General features: G+C 37.5%; 3 protein-coding genes across 5 annotated transcripts; 2 read left to right on the forward strand and 1 right to left on the reverse strand.

Annotated features, from left to right (window-relative positions):
• Positions 1-1,160: 1,160 nt before the first annotated feature.
• On the reverse strand, positions 1,161-3,293 carry LOC126615953 (CASP-like protein 5A2). Its single transcript, XM_050283897.1, has 3 exons — positions 2,808-3,293; positions 2,541-2,673; positions 1,161-1,701 (listed from the first exon to the last, which is right to left on the reverse strand). The coding sequence occupies exons 1-3, from the start codon at positions 3,020-3,022 to the stop codon at positions 1,510-1,512; spliced, it is 540 nt and encodes a 179-aa protein (XP_050139854.1). The 5' UTR covers positions 3,023-3,293; the 3' UTR covers positions 1,161-1,509.
• Positions 3,294-6,329: 3,036 nt separating this feature from the next.
• On the forward strand, positions 6,330-16,701 carry LOC126615946 (uncharacterized). Of its 3 annotated transcripts, none has more exons than XM_050283876.1 (19): positions 6,330-6,704; positions 7,405-7,508; positions 7,726-7,812; positions 7,959-8,034; positions 8,124-8,198; positions 8,281-8,334; positions 8,633-8,692; positions 8,785-8,901; positions 9,521-9,615; positions 9,717-9,925; positions 11,427-11,524; positions 11,757-11,860; positions 11,998-12,163; positions 12,426-12,548; positions 12,895-12,977; positions 14,025-14,166; positions 14,246-14,275; positions 14,872-14,942; positions 15,663-16,701. In XM_050283876.1, exons 1-19 carry the CDS (start codon positions 6,666-6,668, stop codon positions 16,489-16,491), a joined length of 2,562 nt encoding a protein of 853 aa, XP_050139833.1. In that variant the 5' UTR covers positions 6,330-6,665; the 3' UTR covers positions 16,492-16,701. The 3 variants fall into 3 exon arrangements, with proteins under 3 accessions (XP_050139833.1, XP_050139834.1, XP_050139835.1); XM_050283877.1 differs by having other exon boundaries at positions 15,666-16,701; XM_050283878.1 differs by having other exon boundaries at positions 15,669-16,701.
• A 1,387-nt stretch (positions 16,702-18,088) lies between these two features.
• Positions 18,089-18,663, forward strand: LOC126615954 (ubiquitin-like protein 5). Its single transcript, XM_050283898.1, has one exon. It carries the CDS (start codon positions 18,182-18,184, stop codon positions 18,401-18,403), a length of 222 nt encoding a protein of 73 aa, XP_050139855.1. The 5' UTR covers positions 18,089-18,181; the 3' UTR covers positions 18,404-18,663.
• Positions 18,664-18,942: the final 279 nt, after the last annotated feature.

Genomic DNA, 18,942 nt, shown 5'->3' on the forward strand with positions numbered 1-18,942 from the left:
AATTGACACTAGTTTCGGTTGTCTCCAAGACTTTGATATTGCTCAGATGTTCTCAACTGGCCACTGGCCACTGGCCACACATGTGTTGATTGCCTTGTGTCAAACGGGATCTCGAAGGAAAGTCGGAAACCGGTAATCCAGAGTCAATGCTGTTTTGGTACTGAGGTGCTTTTATAAAAAGTGAGTATAAAAAAAAACTGAGCTCAAAAAGGTGTTTGGTAAACACTTAAAAGAGGCTTATTTTCACAGTTTTTGATAAAAAAAAACTAAAAACGTGAAGTAACAAAAATGAGTTTATTCTCACAGCACAGCAGAAAACAATTTTTTTTCAAAGCACAGCAAAATCAAACCAGCCCTTAGAAGCATAGCTGAGAATCCTGTTGCAAATGCAGAGAAAGTATACCGCCCATTTCCAAATGTTCAGTGATGCGCAAACGGGAGGTCTTGGAGTTTACCAACAATTTTTTTTTGTTAACGAAGGACGCGTGAAATGCATGAAATGTCCTCACTATTCTGCATCGACTGCATGGTTCCTTCCTTGGACCGCCAAATGATTTGCCAAGAGTTCAAACCATCGGAGACCTATATACAATCAGATGATCACATGTTTAAGTCTCTCGCGACGGAGAAATCCTGGCATCATTGCTTGTAAATTTCGTTTTATGCTGTTACATGTTGATTCTTAACCCTCGTTATTGGTGTTGGCGGTATTTCTTTACATAAAAATAGGGAAATAGATTTTTTATTTTTATTTTTTTTTATAGGAATGTGTTATCCATACAGTTTTTTTTACTTTTCACACATTCCTTGTTAATTTCTATCTTTTAATCTTTTTTAATTCAGTCGATCCGATGATCACAAATTAAAATGATGTGTATGAAGCTATTATGCACACACCCTTTTTTTTTTCCTTTTACTGTGAATATGATTTTTATTTCGTTGTACTTAAACGGCACGGTTGGCGCTTGCGATGGTAGAATTTCTTCTCCGGCTCCGCAAAATAGTCAACCACAATATTTATAAACAAAATTCAAGGCAATGCCGCCAAATAGTCAAGCACAAAGAATGATGAATATCCTATCTGACATTAAATATCTAAAAAGATCAAATGCAGCTCTTCCTCCTTCCCAAATCACTTGTACATGCAATAAAGGAGAACGGAAAGAAAGGCGCATCAAGAGTTTGATGGCAGAGCAGAATCTATTAGAACATGAAAACATACATCTCTTCAAACTTCATGTAAACGTTTAGTTGTTCACCACAATACAAGTTGAATTATCGAAACAACTCAACCTCCTCGTAGACAATATAACTAACCAACCCACATTCACGACCCCGAATATTTGATGTCAAAGCAACTATACACACAAAACTACAAGTTTCAATCTAAGCACATTGCAGTACATGACAGGCAAGAAAAATCATGCAAAACACAATAAGCTTGGCTAGCATTCGAACATGGCCCATGTCATCATCCTCTTCTTGAGTGTTTTTTCACTATACACGCATTCATCGAGATGCCAGTGACCAGAAATTCAAGAGAAAAGATGGTAACACAGCGAACCAAGATATGAAAGCCATCGCTGTAGCTGTTTCAAATTGTGCACAATGGTTGTGGGCACAGCTACTAAGATCATTGTCAATAAGAACTGTGATGCCTGCAGAAGCACAAGCTGCAGCAAATGTAAGAGTGGATGTCACCTGCCGCAAATAACAGTAGATTGTTTCAGCCATGGGGAACAGGTAACTAATCAAACTGAGACTTCTATGCAAACAAAAGGAAAACTGTTGACAGTAACAACGACAGGAATATCCTGAGCAAGTTCAGAGAGTACAATCACATGGATTTGCAAATTTTGTTTAGCATGGTTTCACTGGGTAGGACAAATCAAATATTCAGGTAATTCAGGCATGAACTTGATAAAGAGGTTTCCTTTCCATAGAAGTTCACTGATCAACTATGTTGGGGCATCTACTTTTGTATCAATGCTCCGAGTGACTATAATATAAAGATTGTTTCAAGTTCATACATAAGTTAAGTTTCCAATATAATCATCTAATCGTGACTTAGGAATAGCAAGTTAACATTCATAAAACAAAGTAGGACCCTGCAAAATAGACCAAGTACTGACCCAAAATTCTTCCTACAACCGAAGTTATCACGAATATATCACTCAAACTAATGAGAGAGTAAGGTGAAACCACCATTGATTCCTAAACAAGATAAAGCCGTTGATTGTCAACCACTTCATTTAGACTGAGAATCAGATCCATTATGCTTTTGCACTGTCAGTGACTAGCAATAGGACAGCACCAATTAGATTCAATACCACTGATTAAAACGTTATACAGCTCGTAAGGAAGGTAATAACTTTTTCAGCGATTTACAAGTAAATTCACAAATGCTAACGAAAACTCGAAAATGCTTCAATTTGAATGTAGAAAAATAAAACCAAACAAAAACAAGCAAGATCCACCTCTCCAAATTGTTGAAAACGCCGAAATCTGCAAAAATTATTTCCAATTTCTATTTATCTTACCCCATCACCAAGGGTGAACAAGCACACAACTCGATGGTTCTGCAAGGAACGCCCAACTAGAAGGGCATAAACGTCAACAACGCCCAACGAGAAGCTCCACAAACACTGCAAACCAGTAGCTGCAACAAGGTAGCTGAAAACCACGCACATAACAGAACAAACCAAAAAACCTAATTGTTACCTGACGGAAATTAAAGCATAATTAAAAGAATTAGAGAAAAATAAGCTGAAAAAGAAGATATGGGTTCAGTTGTGGCGGCTACACACCAAAACGCAGTGACGGAGGGGAAGTCAGAGGTGGTGGCCATGACGACGAGCGAGGCGGCGGAGAAGAAGAACTGGGCGAGGCGCAAGACGAGGCCGCCCGGGGTGCCGGGCATGCCAGGAAGATCCTTCATTCGGACCCGGGGTGGGTTCGGGCCGGCGCCGTCTGTGGTGGGTACATCTTCAACTGGGTGAACCGACCCATGGCTCACGTTCATCTCCTCCTGGGTCTTCAATTGGACCGAACCATCGTCGTTAATCAGTCAACGATGGTGGATCGGAGCTGGGGGTTAAATCGAAGGAGCACGGTGGTTGCGGGATCTGGGTTCGGCGGGGTTGTGGGAGTAGAAACTTGTTGATAAATCGGAGTGGAAGATGGAGAACCAGGAGATCAAATGGGGGCTTATCTCAGGTCTCAGGGTAAGAAGCTGCGAGCGACTTTGCGCTGTGTTATGACATGACGGGTGGATCAAAAGAGATTTTGACATTCTCGCTGCTGTTTTTGGTCTTGTTGAAATACCCTGCTGAGCGACCACTACAGACTGCAGTACAGGGATTTAGTTAATTGGTTGAGTAAATTTTCAATAAACTCTAAATATCGTGACGTCACGTATTGTTACTATCCGTTTATCTCATATGAAATGTTATTTTAGTCGTTTATAATTAAATACGGTGCCGATTACTCACCTTTGAATTTAATATAAGAGTTGAGATTAAATGAATGTAATTTTAATATTTTGACCTTGATTGTTAATATCAAAATCTCTTTAGTCACTAGGTGAAGAGGACGAGACTAACATGAGGATGGGTGGCAGATTGATTGTCACAAACAAAAAATTCTTTTACCAAACCACCTCACTAACAAAACCCTAGCCGCTAGAGGAAAAAAAAAAAAACCAAAGAAAAACTTTACCGCCAAACGCAGCCTTTAGCCTTTAAATTGGCCGCTATTATTTTTTACCTCTTCTTTTTATTTCCTCTTTTTTGGTCTTCATCGCTCTCCCATTTAAATTGAAGAGAAACTTTGTGATTGTAGTTGTGCTTACTTTTTCTTTTAGGGAAGAGTTTTTTTAACGATTATGATTTACTGCTCAACCCAAGATCTTAGAGCGACAATTATCTACATCTAAGGTAGTGATTTTGTGATTTATGTGCTTGGCAATGATTATGTAGAGTAAACTTGACGTTTTTTGAAGGTGACTCATAGCATATTTTTTGTCGACTATTCTAAGATCACCAAAGGGAGGTGCGATCTTTTCCTCATGGGGTCATTGCAGTGGCTTGAGGAATTCACATTCATGTTTTCTTGTCGTTGTAAACTTTTCAAATGATGGGTCCAACTCATAGGGTTTATGCTTTGTGAGCTTATCTTTCATGTTGTTTAGATATGTGTCTCCCGTAGTTGAGGAATTGTGCCTCTAAAGAGTTTGTTTTGTGTTGTGTCCATTTTTTTGTTTTAGTTTGGTTGTTGTTTCGTTGTCTGTTTGCCTAGAAAAGGACTATAATAGCATCTTCGTGATGTCTTGTAGCAAGGCTTCTTTGCCGAAGGAGCGTCGTCTTTGCAAGTTCATCAAAAAGAGATAAAAGGTTTTTGTACTCGTGAGCGTAATCTTTCATTTTGGTTAGATGTGATTATGCTGGTAGGTTTTGTATTGTTTTTCTGCTATGTTTATAATTTTGAAATAGTATTCCTGATCGATAAATGTTCCTCATTTTATTTCATTAATGAAATTTTATTATCTTGAAAAAAAAATACGTCACTGAATGTTGAACAACAAATTATAGCAAATTGCCGTCTTACACAAAAAACTATCTTGACATTGTTAATTTTACCTTTAAATTTATCTTTTTAAATAGATTAAGATCCCAAACTATATAGAGTTATTTATAAGATTACAAAGAAGTAATAATAGGAAATAAATCAAATCAAACCGTTGTCTACAAGACAAGGAAATTTAGACCAAATCAAATCTCTAAAATGCTTTTCCTTATAATTTTCAACATATTATAACGAGTTGATCATCTTCGGTCGAAATGTAAGCAATCCTCGTATCATCAAGAATGACATTTATCTTATCAAGGTAGTCGGAGACGACAAGTCTCCTTGGCTGCGGAAATCAACTTAGGCAAATACTTTAGGGACTTACCATATCTAGCAAAATCTCCTTGCAAAAAGCAAAAAGTCCAAACTCTAGTGCTTAAGCGAGTATTTGAGCCTTGAACTGTTTTGGATAGGCAGGTGATGGTCCTATCAACTTAACCAAATAGGCCATGACTTTGTAGGATGAGTGATATATGAGCTAACCAAATTGGGTAAGTTCTTTCAACTTTTAGGTGGATTGTCTATCTCATACCCCGTTGAAATTCGACACATTCTCCTTCCTTCATATTCCCATACCATCTAAGGAAACCGCCCTAAAACTTTATGTCTAAAGACTTTTGTTTTGGGTAATTAGTGACTAAAAGCCAAACAAAATATGAGTTGCCATGAACAAATTGCCTTGTCATCAATTATAGTTATTTTAAATATTTTTTTTATATATACTGAATTTCCTAGTTCAATGAAAAAAAAAAAACATAATGTCAATACATGTCTCATAAAATTATGTCGTGCTTAATGATCACAATTATATTCCTCTATACAAACCCTAAACTCAAAGAAGATATTATGGCCTAGTTTGATATAGTTTTTTTTCACTAAAATCTGCTTCACTTTAAAGTTCAGCAGTAAAAAAATGTTTGGTAAAAATAAAATATCTTGCTTATTCTAAAAGTAATGACCTTTAACAACAGCTTTTAAAATCAGCATGTAGGTAGTTTTACCATAAGTATATATGCCCATATAAAGTTTTGTGCATATATAGTTTTGGTAGAAATTGGTTTATAATTCCTTTTATGGTTGTTCATATATTAAAGTAAATTATTTTAGTTCATCTTAGTAGTTGTAATTTTATGATATATTTATGTCTTTTTCTGTAAGACAAGAAAGAGCCACATAATATAGTTCAACCACTAACATCAAATATCTCCATCATCCCTAACCAACAATATGTGGTCATATATAATTGCAGTGTTTTATACCCATAAATTGTCACACACATCATCATCATATTTCTTTATTCAAATTAATTTTTTTTCTCTTTTGGTGATCAGTCAATTGAGAGTAATTCATGAATCATCATAACTAATAATTACAATAAAAAAGTGAGTGAAAAAGAGAACAAAACAATAAGAAGGGAGAATTTATATCAAATTTCAATTTACTGATCAAATTATTGTTTTGAATACAAACTGTAATAAATTAAAGATAAAAATCTTATCAACCACGGTAATTCACCACTTGTGGAATTAATCAAAACTCAATGCGAACCATAAAACAATCAAAGATAACGACACAACAATTTGCATATCAAACGACATGCTAAAAACGGATGATGACGAATTTCTCACAAAGTTTGTTAATTTGACCTCCATTAGTCCTTTGTGCGTCTCTCTCTTCCCCCCCCCCCCCCCCCCCCCCCCCCCCCATCAGCAGTCGGGATTCGGGAATTACCCAAATAAGCCAACGAGCCGATTACCCTTTTTGCGCTTATTATTTTCTTGGGCCTCATTTTCTCTGTCTCTCGATCTTCACGGCTTTTGCTCCCTCCTCCCTCATCGATCTCTCAAAAAACTAGGGTTTCGGCTTTCGAGCTCCAAATCCACCGACCTCCTCGCCTGCTCCCAAAAATCTCCACGTCTCCCGCGACGGCCTAGATTTTCTGCTTCTTCTTCTCCTCCTGGTGGTGGTGCTGCTGCTGCTTCTAGGGTTTACAGATCTAAGCCAGCTCTCACTTCCCAGCTCTGCTCTCTCTCTTCACCATGTTTTGGAAGCTCACTTCTCTCTCTGCCTCATCGCCTGTAACTCTCTATCTTTCCCAATCTCTGTAATTTCGAAACCTAATTTCAGATGCTTGTTGTCGAAATTGACTGGTGTGGTGTTCTGCTTGATCAATTTGCTAATTTTAAAGTTTAGCTGGTGTGGAGTTAATTGCTAATTAATTTTGTTTAATTGGGTTTTGTTACAAACTGGTTTAGGCTGATCGGACGTAGCTTTATTAGTTTCCGAAATTGAATGGAAAGTAGATATTAGTGTGCTGTATTTTCCGTTGGTTGGATTTCCTTTCTAAGAGTGGTATTAATGTGATTGAGATTAAAGTTGGGTAGCTAAAAATTTTGTAATTCCGGGATATGCGATTTACCGCCTGTATTTGCTGGGGTTTGGATAAGTGGGGTCTTTTACTATTAAGATTGTGATTGAAGTGGGGGAGCTCAAATTTGGTAATTTTGCGATGTGTGATTATCGTCTGTTTGGTTGCTCAGAAACCGATGGAAGTAGTGGGAAAGAACTACTTTTGAAGTTCATAGTTTTTGGTTTATGGGGTTTAGATTTGGAGGCTGGCCTTTTCTTTGGCCAGCTATAAACCATGAGTAACAGTGTTTGACTGCTGTAGTTCTAAGTGCATTGAGCTCACGTATGATTCTTTGTTTGCGACTGTGATACTCCTGTTTTTATGGCCTCTTATTAGTTCTTTTTTCTTGTTGTTGTTCTCCTGTACAGGTGGAGACAGTGCTAGACAAGGAAAATTTTACATTAGAGGAGCTTCTGGACGAAGAAGAGATCATCCAAGAGTGCAAAGCCTTAAACACTCGTCTCATTAATTTGTAATGTCTCATTGATGTTCTCTTTACGGATTGTACTGCTACTGATATTATCAAAGTTCCCTCCTGTATATATATTAAACTCATTACCTGAATTTGTTGGCTTTCCTTACAGTTTTTGGGAATTTTTTGAGGAATTATACATAGATGATATCTTGTGTAATATGGAACTTGATTGTGGATGAATAACTGATACTCTTGTGTAAGTTTATGTTTACAGTTTACGAGATAGAGACCAGGTGGAGCAATTATTGCGTTATATTGTTGAAGAAGCTCCTGAGGATGCTGAAAGCAAACGAGCCTTCAAGTATTATTTCATCTTGATAAAGCATTACTTTTGACATTTTTTATTTATACTCATATATTTCTCTCCAAAATGTTTGAGATTTTAATTTTTTTTTGAGTTTTGCTTTTGGTTATTTGATTAAATGTTTTCTTCCTCATGATCTATAGGTTCCCCTTCATTGCTTGTGAGGTTTTTACATGTGAAATTGATGTTATCTTAAAGACTTTGGTGGATGAAGAGAAGGTATTTATGATTATATCTTAATCTTGATTAAGGAATTTGGCGTGTAAAATCTTGTCTAGTCTTGACATATGCTTAATTTGTGATTGCAGCTAATGAACTTACTTTTCTCCTTCTTGGAACCAAATCGTCCTCATAGTGCCCCGCTGGCTGGGTATTTCAGCAAGGTATTTTTTTAGGATATTTATCGTTTGTCCTGCTTGATCTCGTCTCAAAACGGGTCCTTGACAAATTTTTTGGGAACTTTAGGTTGTTGTATGCCTAATGATGCGGAAGACAGTCCCACTTATGAATTATGTTCAAGTAAGTAACTCTGTTAGCGTATCTTCATATTTTCGAACTTCTGCAATTTGGTTTTCTTCATTGCATCAATTTGGGACAGTACTTTGCCCTTGGACCTGTTGCATCTTTGCATTACCAGCAATAGCATCTTTATCACACATTTATCTGATTGCATTGAATGCTCTTCTAAGTCTAGATGCCATGGTTTTGGAAACAAAGTTTTGTGGGAACTGTTTTAGCTGTGAAATATGGGTGATATCCTGATACCCCTTTTCTGTTTGTGTATATGTTTTTGATTCACAATCTTTGGTGTCTGCAGGCCCATCAGGATGTTTTCCGTCAGCTAGTTGATTTGATAGGAATTACGTCCATCATGGAGGTATTTAAGAATTTGAATCGAGTTCAAAGTTTTTGGCATTTTTCTTGTAGGATCCTCTTTGGAATTCAATTTGAGGTGTTTTCATGGCACAGGTTTTGGTTCGACTTGTTGGTGCGGATGACCATGTGTATCCCAATTTTATTGATGTGATGCAATGGTTAGCTGAAAGTAATCTGCTTGAAATGATCGTAGATAAGTTGAGCCCAAATGTACGTGGAAGATTAGATTCTTGTTTATCTATAGAATTTTTTCTTTCCGTATCTACTTATTTATGAAACATATATGACTAGTGACTACTTACTTAAGCATTTTGTTTTGCCATAGCCATTAAGCATGCACCAGGGTACAATTTGTTTCTTTAGTCATTATGGTAACAATGTCTTACTTCCTCAGTTAGCGATACCTTTAGTTGAGAACAAGATATGTTGACAATATAACCTAATGGATATCCGTTTTACTTGAATGCTCATGTGTCCTGTGTATGCCTACTTTTGCCTCTGTGCACTGCTTTAGTTGTTACATAAAAGATGCTGCCCCTTAGATCCAGGAAACACAGAATCAGAAGTATTGCATACTTTGTCACCTTAACTGTATGCCTTTGGCCTTTCTACTTGGAGTTCTACGTGATTTTGTTGTTTTTGGTAGAAATTAATAACAAAAGAGAGAGTACTGCAATTGAACTTAAAAATTTAATTGGAGAAAACACTAAATGGTAACATACTTTTTTATGAGCTTAAGAAGTTTGGAATAAATGTCAAATAATGTAGTTTTAGAGCAGCCCTGGTGCATATTCTACATCTAACAACATTCTTTTTTACTTTGGACCAGAATCCTCCTGAAGTTCATGCTAATGCAGCAGAAACACTTTCTGCTATAACTCGAAATGCTCCATCGGCCCTAGCCAACAAACTTTCCAGTCCAAGGTTTGTGATCAGAACACTGTTTTGGTTGGCTTGAGTATTTATTACGTTTTGGTACATTTTATTTGGATTGGTTTTTAGTTTTCTTAAATACTTTTATGCAGTTTTGTTACAAGAATATTTGGTCATGCATTGGAAGATTCACATTCAAAGTCTGGTCTTGTACACTCGCTTTCGGTCTGCATCTCTTTGTTGGATCCGAAAAGATCAGCAGTTTCTTCTCCCTTGTTCCATTCTTTTCGGAGCCAACATATGTACGAGTCTCCAATCCCTGTTAATCCAGATACTGTCAGTACAATGCTCCCAAAACTTGGTGAGTGCAAATATCTCTTGCCATAATTATGTTAAAAAAATTGTAAAAATGTACGTTTTTCGAGCTGCCTTGCATGTATAATTATTGTTTCTTGTCTGCTGATGTTTATTTTATTCCGCTGATTATATTTCTGCTGTAGTTACATCATTGTTTAGTTTTTCAGTTGCATTTTTTTCAACAATAAATGCTGAATCTTCACTTTGCCATTAAATTTTAATATAACTTGACCTTTTGTTGCTTCTTGAAAGTAGTAGGGGATACCTAGGGTTTGGTGCATGGAAGGTGGATGTAATCCATTGAACCTCCCAGTGGCTTTGAAATATGACAAGGCTTTGGGATATGACGAAGGCTCATATACAACAACAACAAAGCCTTATCCCACTAAGTGGGGTCGGCTATATGAATCCTAGAACGCCATTGTGCTCGGTTCTGTGTCATGTGTCATGTCCTCTGTTAAATCCAAGTACTCTAAGTCTTTTCTTAGGGTCTTTTCCAAAGTTTTCCTAGGTCTTCCTCTATCCCTTTGGCCCTGAACCTCTGTCCCGTAGTCACATCTTCGAACCGGAGCATCAGTAGGCCTTCTTTGCACATGTCCAAACCATCGTAACCGGTTTTCTCTCATCTTTCCTTCAATTTCAGTTACTCCTACTTTACCTCGAATATCCTCATTCCTAATCTTATCATTTTTCGTGTGCCCACACATCCAACGAAGCATCCTCATCTCCGCTACACCCATTTTATGTATGTGTTGATGTTTCACCGCCTAACATTCTGTGCCATACAGCATCGTCGGCCTTATTGCCGTCCTATAAAATTTTCCCTTGAGCTTCAGTGGCATACGGCAGTCACACAACACGCCGGATGCACTCTTCCACTTCATCCATTTAGCTTGTATTCTATGGTTGAGGTCTCCATCTAATTCTCCGTTCTTTTGCAAGATAGATCCTAGGCAGGGAAAGCGGTCGCTCTTTGGTATTTCCTAATCTCCGATCCTCCCCCTAACTCATTTTGGCCTCCATTTGCACTGAACTTGCACTCCATATATTCTGTCTTTGATCGGCTTAGGCGAAGACCTTTAGATTCCAACACTTCTCTCCAAAGGTTAAGCTTGGCATTTACCCCTTCCTGAGTTTCATCTATCAACACTATATCGCCTGCGAAAAGCATTCACCAAGGAATATCATCTTGAATGTCCTGTTAACTCATCCATTACCAATGCAAAAAGGTAAGGACTTAAGGATGAGCCTTGATGTAGTACAGAACCTGAGGGCTATTAGGATTTGTCAGTACAATGATACGTTTACTCAGTCCCCATTACCAATGCAAAAAGGTAAGGACTTAAGGATGAGCCTTGATGTAGTACAGAACCTGAGGGCTATTAGGATTTGTCAGTACAGTGATACGTTTACTCAGTCATGGGTGCAAGTTTTTCATTATAGCTGCCTTAAAGAAAAAGAACTGTTTCATTGTTGAAATTTTAAGATTCAAAGTGTTTGTCCAGGCGACTTGCTTATGCTTTTGAATGTGTCATCGGATGAGAAAACATTGCCAACAACATACGGAGAGTTGAGGCCTCCACTTGGAAAGCATCGTTTAAAGGTTGGTTTCTCTTTTTACCTCTACTGGAGTTTAGTAGTATTCTGGCTGTTTTATGTACTAAATTGTTGATGGATTTTTTAATTCAGTTCTTGCTGGCAGAATTTATATTTGATAATAAGTTACGTGTTGAATGAATTTTCCTCCCTAATTTATAGAATGAGAAAATTGTTAATTATTGGAATACTGTAACTGTCAATTTGCCATTTCTAAACTGTTCTGCAATTTATTTCAGATTGTGGAGTTCATTGCTGTTCTACTGAGATCAGGCAATGAAGAGGCAGAAAAGGAATTGGTTAGCTCGGGAACCATCCAACGGGTTATTGATCTTTTCTTTGAGTAAGCTGTTGCTTCAATTTTTTATTTTGAATTAGTGAGTCCTGAGGATAGGTTGTTAAGGGACAATTTTTCTCTTTTGTTGTTGTGAATGACTTACCTGTTACTAGTATCCTAATATGTTTATTTAATTAATGCAGGTACCCGTACAATAGTTCCTTGCATCATCATGTAGATAGTATAATATCGTCATGCTTGGAAAGCAAGAGTGATGCCATTGTTGACCATCTTTTTCGAGAGTGTGATTTAATTGGAAAGTTCCTTCAAACAGATAAACATCCTATTCTATCTGGTGATGCTAATAAGGTAGAGAAATGGATATCTTCGCTACTTCTTTAACTGTGCATAATAATGTTGTAGGAAAAATTTAAATGCTCAACATTCTACATTTGTTTGTACTGCCTCTAGTTCCTTTGTTGGATGAGGTGTATTATAAAAGGGAGAGCATGGTTATACTTGAGTGGAGTTTAGATTTTTGCAGTGCATGTAACCATATATCAGTGACTACCTCTAGTTGTTTGTTGATTTATTTCAAACTCTGATAATGCCTTTTTCCTTGATTATGTAGCCAACAGTACCTGCTGCCGGAAAATCAGCACCACGGGCAGGAAACCTTGGGCACATAACACGAATTTCTAATAAGCTCATTCAATTGGGAAACAGCCAAAGCCGTGTTCAGGCATGCCTTCAGGTAGGTTGCAGGTCTGAAATTTAAATTACTACAAGAAGCATACATATATGGATCATGGCTTTTTTTCTTATTTGTGATTTTGACAGTGATCATATTTAATTGTTTGTAACTTTTATAGTAAGATGACTTCTCTGTGAAGCAATTCTACCATATTTCATGTCGTATCTTTGCTGTAAAGTCTGCATCTACATTATCAACTCAAATTTATTGTCATTTACCTCTCTATATTGGTAAGATAGTGATGTTATCACATTTTGGGATACTTGAGTGGGTGTTAAGTGTTTTTGACAGAATTTTTATTATTGGTGTTTTTTCTAATAAAACTTTTCTTGGCTTGTTTTTCTAGGAAAATAGCGAATGGAATGAGTGGCAAACAACAGTTTTGCAGGGGCGCAATGCAGTTGAAAATGTTTATCGATGGGCTTGCGGGTATGTTGTTCCATATATCTGTTTTGAAATGTACATTATTCAAGTATGATTAGGGACCATGATGTATAAATTACCATAATTTTCAAGTTTATATAGCATTCAATTCAAAGTAACAAAGTTGCCAGTTAGGTTAGGATGACGACCTGTTTTGAAATGTACATTATTCAAGTATGATTAGGGACCATGATGTATAAATTACCATAATTTTCAAGTTTATATAGCATTCAATTCAAAGTAACAAAGTTGCCAGTTAGGTTAGGATGACGACCTTTTTGGGTGTAGTCTTGCAATTATAAGATTGATGTTTTATTTCCCCTCAAGTCCTCTTTGTCCCTCTTGTCGGACGCCTCTTCATCTGCCCCACACTGCGGTTATTATAATAAATCAGTTGAACTCTACTCTATGCAAACAATAAAGCTATTCTTAATAGTCTTAACCAGCTAAAGCATCCTTAATTCAGAATGTTTTATTTGCCTTTTGTGTGAAGAAAATATCCTAAATATTGACTTTGCCCCTCTTTTAAATTATTGAATGTTTTTGTTGTAAAGCTATATCTATCTCTTGTCACATACTACAGACTCACACGTTTGCTCTATTATTTAATTTTTAAAACATTCGTTTCTATATTTTTTGTTTCACTTTATATTTTCTTCTCACTTACTCGGTCATAAAGAGAAAATATATTATGAATTCATAATGTTGAATTTTACTATTTCTCTATTAATTTTGATGTATTCTTAGTCGATGTTTTTAATTTTGTTTGTAAATTCCATATAAATTATTTTATTTCCATAAATTCTTGTAAAAAAATCGCTATTTGATATGAATCTCAATATCTTCATCGATATATCTATATTTATGAACTTAAGTATACCATTTCATATCTAGTATGTAGTCCTTGATTTTATTTTCTGTTATGTGATGATATATTCATGGTACACAAAGTACTTGCTTATAGTTGTTGAGCCTTATTAAATGATCGATGTGGTTATCAAACTCATTTTGTTGGATCTCAACTTCACTTATGTTTATCCTTGTCACACACAGTCGCCCAACTGCTTTGCAAGACAGGACAAGGGATAGCGACGAGGATGACATGAATGACAGAAATTTTGATGTAGCAGCTCTAGCAAATAATCTAAGCCAGGCTTTTAGATACAAAATTTATGAGAATGAGGACGCGGGAGAGGTAGCTTGCTCGGTCCTCTTCTTTTCTTCTTCCTCCACTTTTTTTGTTGGGCTAATGATTTGAATTTTCTGCATTACAGGACCAGGGAGCTCATGATCGAGATGATGAGGTAATTATTTCGTTTCTATCACTGATGTTTCCTTACTTGATGTATAGTACTTGATGGTAACTATTCTTATCGAAGCATGAGCAGTGCTCTAAAAAGCGGTCGCCGCGATTAACCTGAAATTGTTTATTAAATTGGCAAGGCTATTAGGCCGCATAAGGCGGCCGCTTGGGCAGACGGTGGGCGGGATGGCTGACGGCGGCAGTGGTTTAGCAGCTATAGTTAGGGTTTTTTATTTTAGGCAGGCGACAATTGTATTAAAACTAGGAAAATAAGGCCGAACCTTCCATTTGTTTAATGAGAATAAAAGGCCCAACAAAACTTATGGGGTTAGAAAATGGTACAAAACCAACAGAATCTAAAATTTTACTCATATACCTATGTCTCATAATATATAATAAATTTATTAAAATAGAAAAAGGCCTAGGCCCCTCTCGCTGCCCGACTACCACCTAACGCCTTTAGAACCTTGAGCATGAGTAAGCTCTGTAAAAGGTTGGAAGTAGAAACAAGATAACCCATGAAAGCAAATTTTAATTGTTTTTTATTTTTGGTTTAATTACATTCTGAAATGAGTGGGTTTGATTTGTAACATGCAGGATGTCTACTTTGACGATGAATCTGCTGAAGTGGTCATATCATCCTTGCGTCTTGGTGATGACCAAGGAAGGTAGGTTTGTAACCTTTAGTTTTGTACTGCTGTTTGTGTGAAGAAAAATAAACTTTGAAATTGGGGTTCAGTGGAGAAAAGGGTTTCAAATTCGTTTTGGTTTATAAAAATGTCGATTTTTCTTAAGCTCTTATGTAGGTAAAAAGATGGCCTAGAAAATTAGGTATCCTCTAAAAAGTCAATCCAAGACAATATGGATTGAAATGAAACAAATAATTAACAAGGCTTCTTAGGCTTGATGGTTTGCATGCAATCCTCAAGTGCAACAAGCAGTTAGGTGTATAATGAGTTGCACCATCAGCTTGACTTGTAGACCTATAATACCACAATATAGCTAGAAAAGCTAAAAAGAGATTTTATTGTATTCTCATATCTTCCATTGTTCAAGGTGGAGTATCACATGCATAACATCGTATATGTCCTTGCAATGTATTAAATATGTTCAACTGATTGCTTCACGAGGCTGGCATTTGACGTCTATGAATTTATATCTCTAGTAGTGATGTCATATGTATATCATATTGTATATGTTTAGAGTGATGTACCTAGGTTGGAAATTGTTTGTCTTATAAATTTTCTCTGGTTGTAATGCAAGTGCTTGATATTGTTGGAAGTGTCAAGTGTATGAGAATTTAGAATTGGCTCATCTGTTGTGTATTATAAGTTTTGGTGTAGAATATTGTTAATGTGGATGCTGAATGGTTTTAATCCTGAATGCAGCAGCAGTTTATTCACAAATTCCAACTGGTTTGCATTCCAAGATGATAGAATTGGTGATGAACCTGTGGGCACATCACTGTCGGAGATGGAAGAAGTAAACTTGAACGGGACTGCGAATGGCGGTAATATCAGTAGTGATGATGAAGTTGTGGTAGGGGATGATGATGAGTTGGCCGGAAGTAAAGATTCCATCAATGGCACATCCAGTTCCAACACAAACCTTATGAATGGATTTAGCAACAGTGGAAACGTGAACCCAGATGGCGAGAAGACAAGTGCATCCAATGAATTGGGGGGTTTCTTCAGATTTGAGACATCCGATAATGATGACATGTATGGAGACAGGCCTTTGCCTGAATGGGTGGGATGGAGTGAAGCTTCAGATTTGCAATTCGGCGGTGCAAGTGTAAATCCATTTGAGGATCATGATGACTCGGTTGTCAATCCTTCCACTGCCGAGGTAGTGGCATCTGATGTTGGTGCTAGTTTGCACTCAAGTGGAGAATCTACACTTTCAAATGGCTCGCCTCCATCCTCCACTGCTTCTACTGCAGGGTCAGCGGGCAGTGATGTGAGCCAGAGGTCAGCTGCTGTGCCGTCACTGTTTGAAGAGGATGTTGAATTCGTCGGTGTGGAGTTGGAAGGTACTGAGAAGGCTATGGAGCAGGCTCTTAAAGAGGGCATAGTAGGGGAGGCAGGGCCATTGAAGAAAAACATTATGCCGAAGGTGCTAGAAAAGGAGAACCCTGCCGATGGTGAGGCTGCAAATAAGGAGTTCAATGACGCCAACTACTGGAGGGTTGATCAGGAAGTGGCTGTTTTGGAGTGAATGGTGGGTTGATCCTTCTTAAAGCTGTTTGAACCTGAAATTGGGTCTGAAAGCCAGGGGCCTATTTTCAGTTGGCAGTGTCAGCGGCTTCTACAGCAGTGGCAGTCATGTACAGTATATTTTTGTTCCTAAGGTAGGTTGTGTTATGGTTATTTTCTGTTTATTTATTGTTACTCATTGTTTACTATTTAAAGGTTGGTTTCTCCCTGATACCGGTTATATGGGAATGTCCCAGATCCAAAAATGTTTTCGATTTTCGTATCTCGCTGGAATCATTCGTAATGTGGGATCCGTATCATTGTGGAATCCGGACTCATTAAGTATAAATTGGTTAGGTGTTGTGAGTCTACGTATCTACCGCAGTTTTGATGGTCAGTGCCTCGTCTCGCTCTTGATAGAATTTTTCTTATTAGCAAAGCAAAGTGATACAATGTATTCATTGCCTTTTCGGTTTGGTTCGTTTCCACCAACCGTAAGGGTATGTGTCGGTTTGATTGCCATTTTACGTGAGTTAAACTCGTAAGATGGTTGTGGAATTGCTCTCATTTGGTTGCTTGGCGAAGGATAGCAGGTTTGAAATTTATGGCCAAATGTTTAAACACATTACGATCGATTCCAAAGCTTATGGACTTGCGTGAAAATGTCAATGAGACACAAAATGTTGTAGTTTTGAGCAGATGAAGAGTCCCTTGTCTGATCTAGGTCGTAATATGCTGCAAAATTCTAGAAGCCACAAATTTATGAACTTGTGTTACCGCAGATTGAGGAAGTGGGAAAATGGATTACGGTTGGGCTGAAAAGGGTTGATCATCAGCGCCCCTTTATTTTTGTTAGTACCAGTGAATTGACCATGTAAACCGATGTTACAGTAATAACAATATCATTGTATGACCTTGTCATCATTTCTTGGGCAACAAATTTATCCTTGGATACTCTATTTAGTTATCGCCCTCGGTTTCCTATATGATGAGTCATATTTTAAGTTACAAGTTACGTGGTGGTCTAGTGAGCAGAGTTAACATGAATCTTAGTTGGTGACTTTGTCATGGCAATCTACCTTTTCGAGGACCAAAAAGACTAACAGAGATATTCCAGCCTTTTTCTGGCCACTATTGTGTGATTCATCAGCATCAAGAATCAAACTCAGGACATGCAATGTAGAATACGAGCTTGAAATTCGTCCCTAAATATTGGGATATCCTGTGATGGTTTGCAGCTCAGCCATTAAGAAAGAACTATTCTTGGTGTGCAAAAGTAAAAAATTGCTATTGCTATAGCTAAGGGTTGGTTTGATATTGCTGAAAGTATTTTAAAAGCAGTTTTTTTTTTAAAAAAAAGCCAAGGTAAAAATTGTGTTTGATAAATGGAAAAAAAAAATGTTTTGATCAAAATCATGAGTCCAAAACAGCAAAAAGCAAAAATACGGGGTTACGCCCAAAAGTAAAAATAGCATGAACATCAAAATGTAGTTAGCCCAGGAAAATTGCAATAGTGCATGACAATTCCAAATTCCAATAGAATCAAAAGAGCAAAAAGACGAGCATACCCTTACTGGTACATTGTAGAACCTTCCAGATCCTCCCGTTCAGTATTTAAGCGCTCACAGCGGTTCCATTGTCAGCCTCAGGGCTTCGCAGCCTACAATCGGAGGAGGAGAATACGACGGAGCGGCGGCTGCGGCGGAGAGAAGATGATCGAGGTGGTGCTGAACGACAGGCTGGGAAAGAAGGTCCGGGTGAAATGCAACGAGGACGACACCATCGGCGACCTCAAGAAGCTGGTGGCGGCCCAGACCGGGACCCGACCCGATAAGATCCGAATCCAGAAATGGTACAACATTTACAAGGATCACATCACTCTCAAGGATTACGAGATCCACGACGGCATGGGCCTCGAGCTCTACTATAACTGAATCGCAATGGTACGTCGTCGTTTGGCGTTGCGTGGTCTGTCGCGGTTAATTGAATTGGATTATATTGTTGGGTGGTCAGTTAGGATTTTGCGTTCTGCAGGTTTGGGGGAAAGTGCGTTACGTGTATGTTGTGCGTTCCATTCCACGTTGCGTAATTGTGTTTCGTGCACAACTAATTGAGAAATAAATGGTTTCGTTTAAGAAGATGTAATGATATTAGCATGTAAACTATTTCGATCAACTAAACAAGTTCTCATGTATTTTGGTTTGGGGACAACTTTACTTGTTATATGCTTTTAATTTAATTAACACTTTTTCTTTTCTTTTCTTTTTTGTCGAAAACTTTTAATGAACACTTTGATTCATAAAACATTGATACTCATAGGGTCTAATCGGTTTTGTAACTCCTATATATGTTCTTGGCCCCACTAATAGTTTTGTAACTCCTAGATATGTTCTTGGCCCTTCCGGACACAAGGGAACTGAGGTCAATAATCAAATGATTCGAGCCATTGAAATTTGATCTAACAGCAATAATT

The sequence above is a fragment of the Malus sylvestris genome, chromosome 3 (genome assembly GCF_916048215.2).
Source record: "Malus sylvestris chromosome 3, drMalSylv7.2, whole genome shotgun sequence".
NCBI lineage: Eukaryota > Viridiplantae > Streptophyta > Magnoliopsida > Rosales > Rosaceae > Malus > Malus sylvestris.

Coding starts and splice junctions, on each gene's coding strand:
- LOC126615954 (XM_050283898.1), top strand. CDS start 18,182: ATGATCGAGGTGGTGCTGAACGACAGGCTGGGAAAGAAGGTCCGGGTG.
- LOC126615953 (XM_050283897.1), bottom strand. CDS start 3,022: ATGAACGTGAGCCATGGGTCGGTTCACCCAGTTGAAGATGTACCCACC. Junction 2,674..2,807: donor CCCTCCGTCACTGCGTTTTG/GTGTGTAGCCGC, acceptor CGTGGTTTTCAG/CTACCTTGTTGCAGCTACTG. Junction 1,702..2,540: donor TGTTCACCCTTGGTGATGGG/GTAAGATAAATA, acceptor TATTTGCGGCAG/GTGACATCCACTCTTACATT.
- LOC126615946 (XM_050283876.1), top strand. CDS start 6,666: ATGTTTTGGAAGCTCACTTCTCTCTCTGCCTCATCGCCT. Junction 8,693..8,784: donor GAATTACGTCCATCATGGAG/GTATTTAAGAAT, acceptor TTCATGGCACAG/GTTTTGGTTCGACTTGTTGG. Junction 8,902..9,520: donor TAGATAAGTTGAGCCCAAAT/GTACGTGGAAGA, acceptor ACTTTGGACCAG/AATCCTCCTGAAGTTCATGC.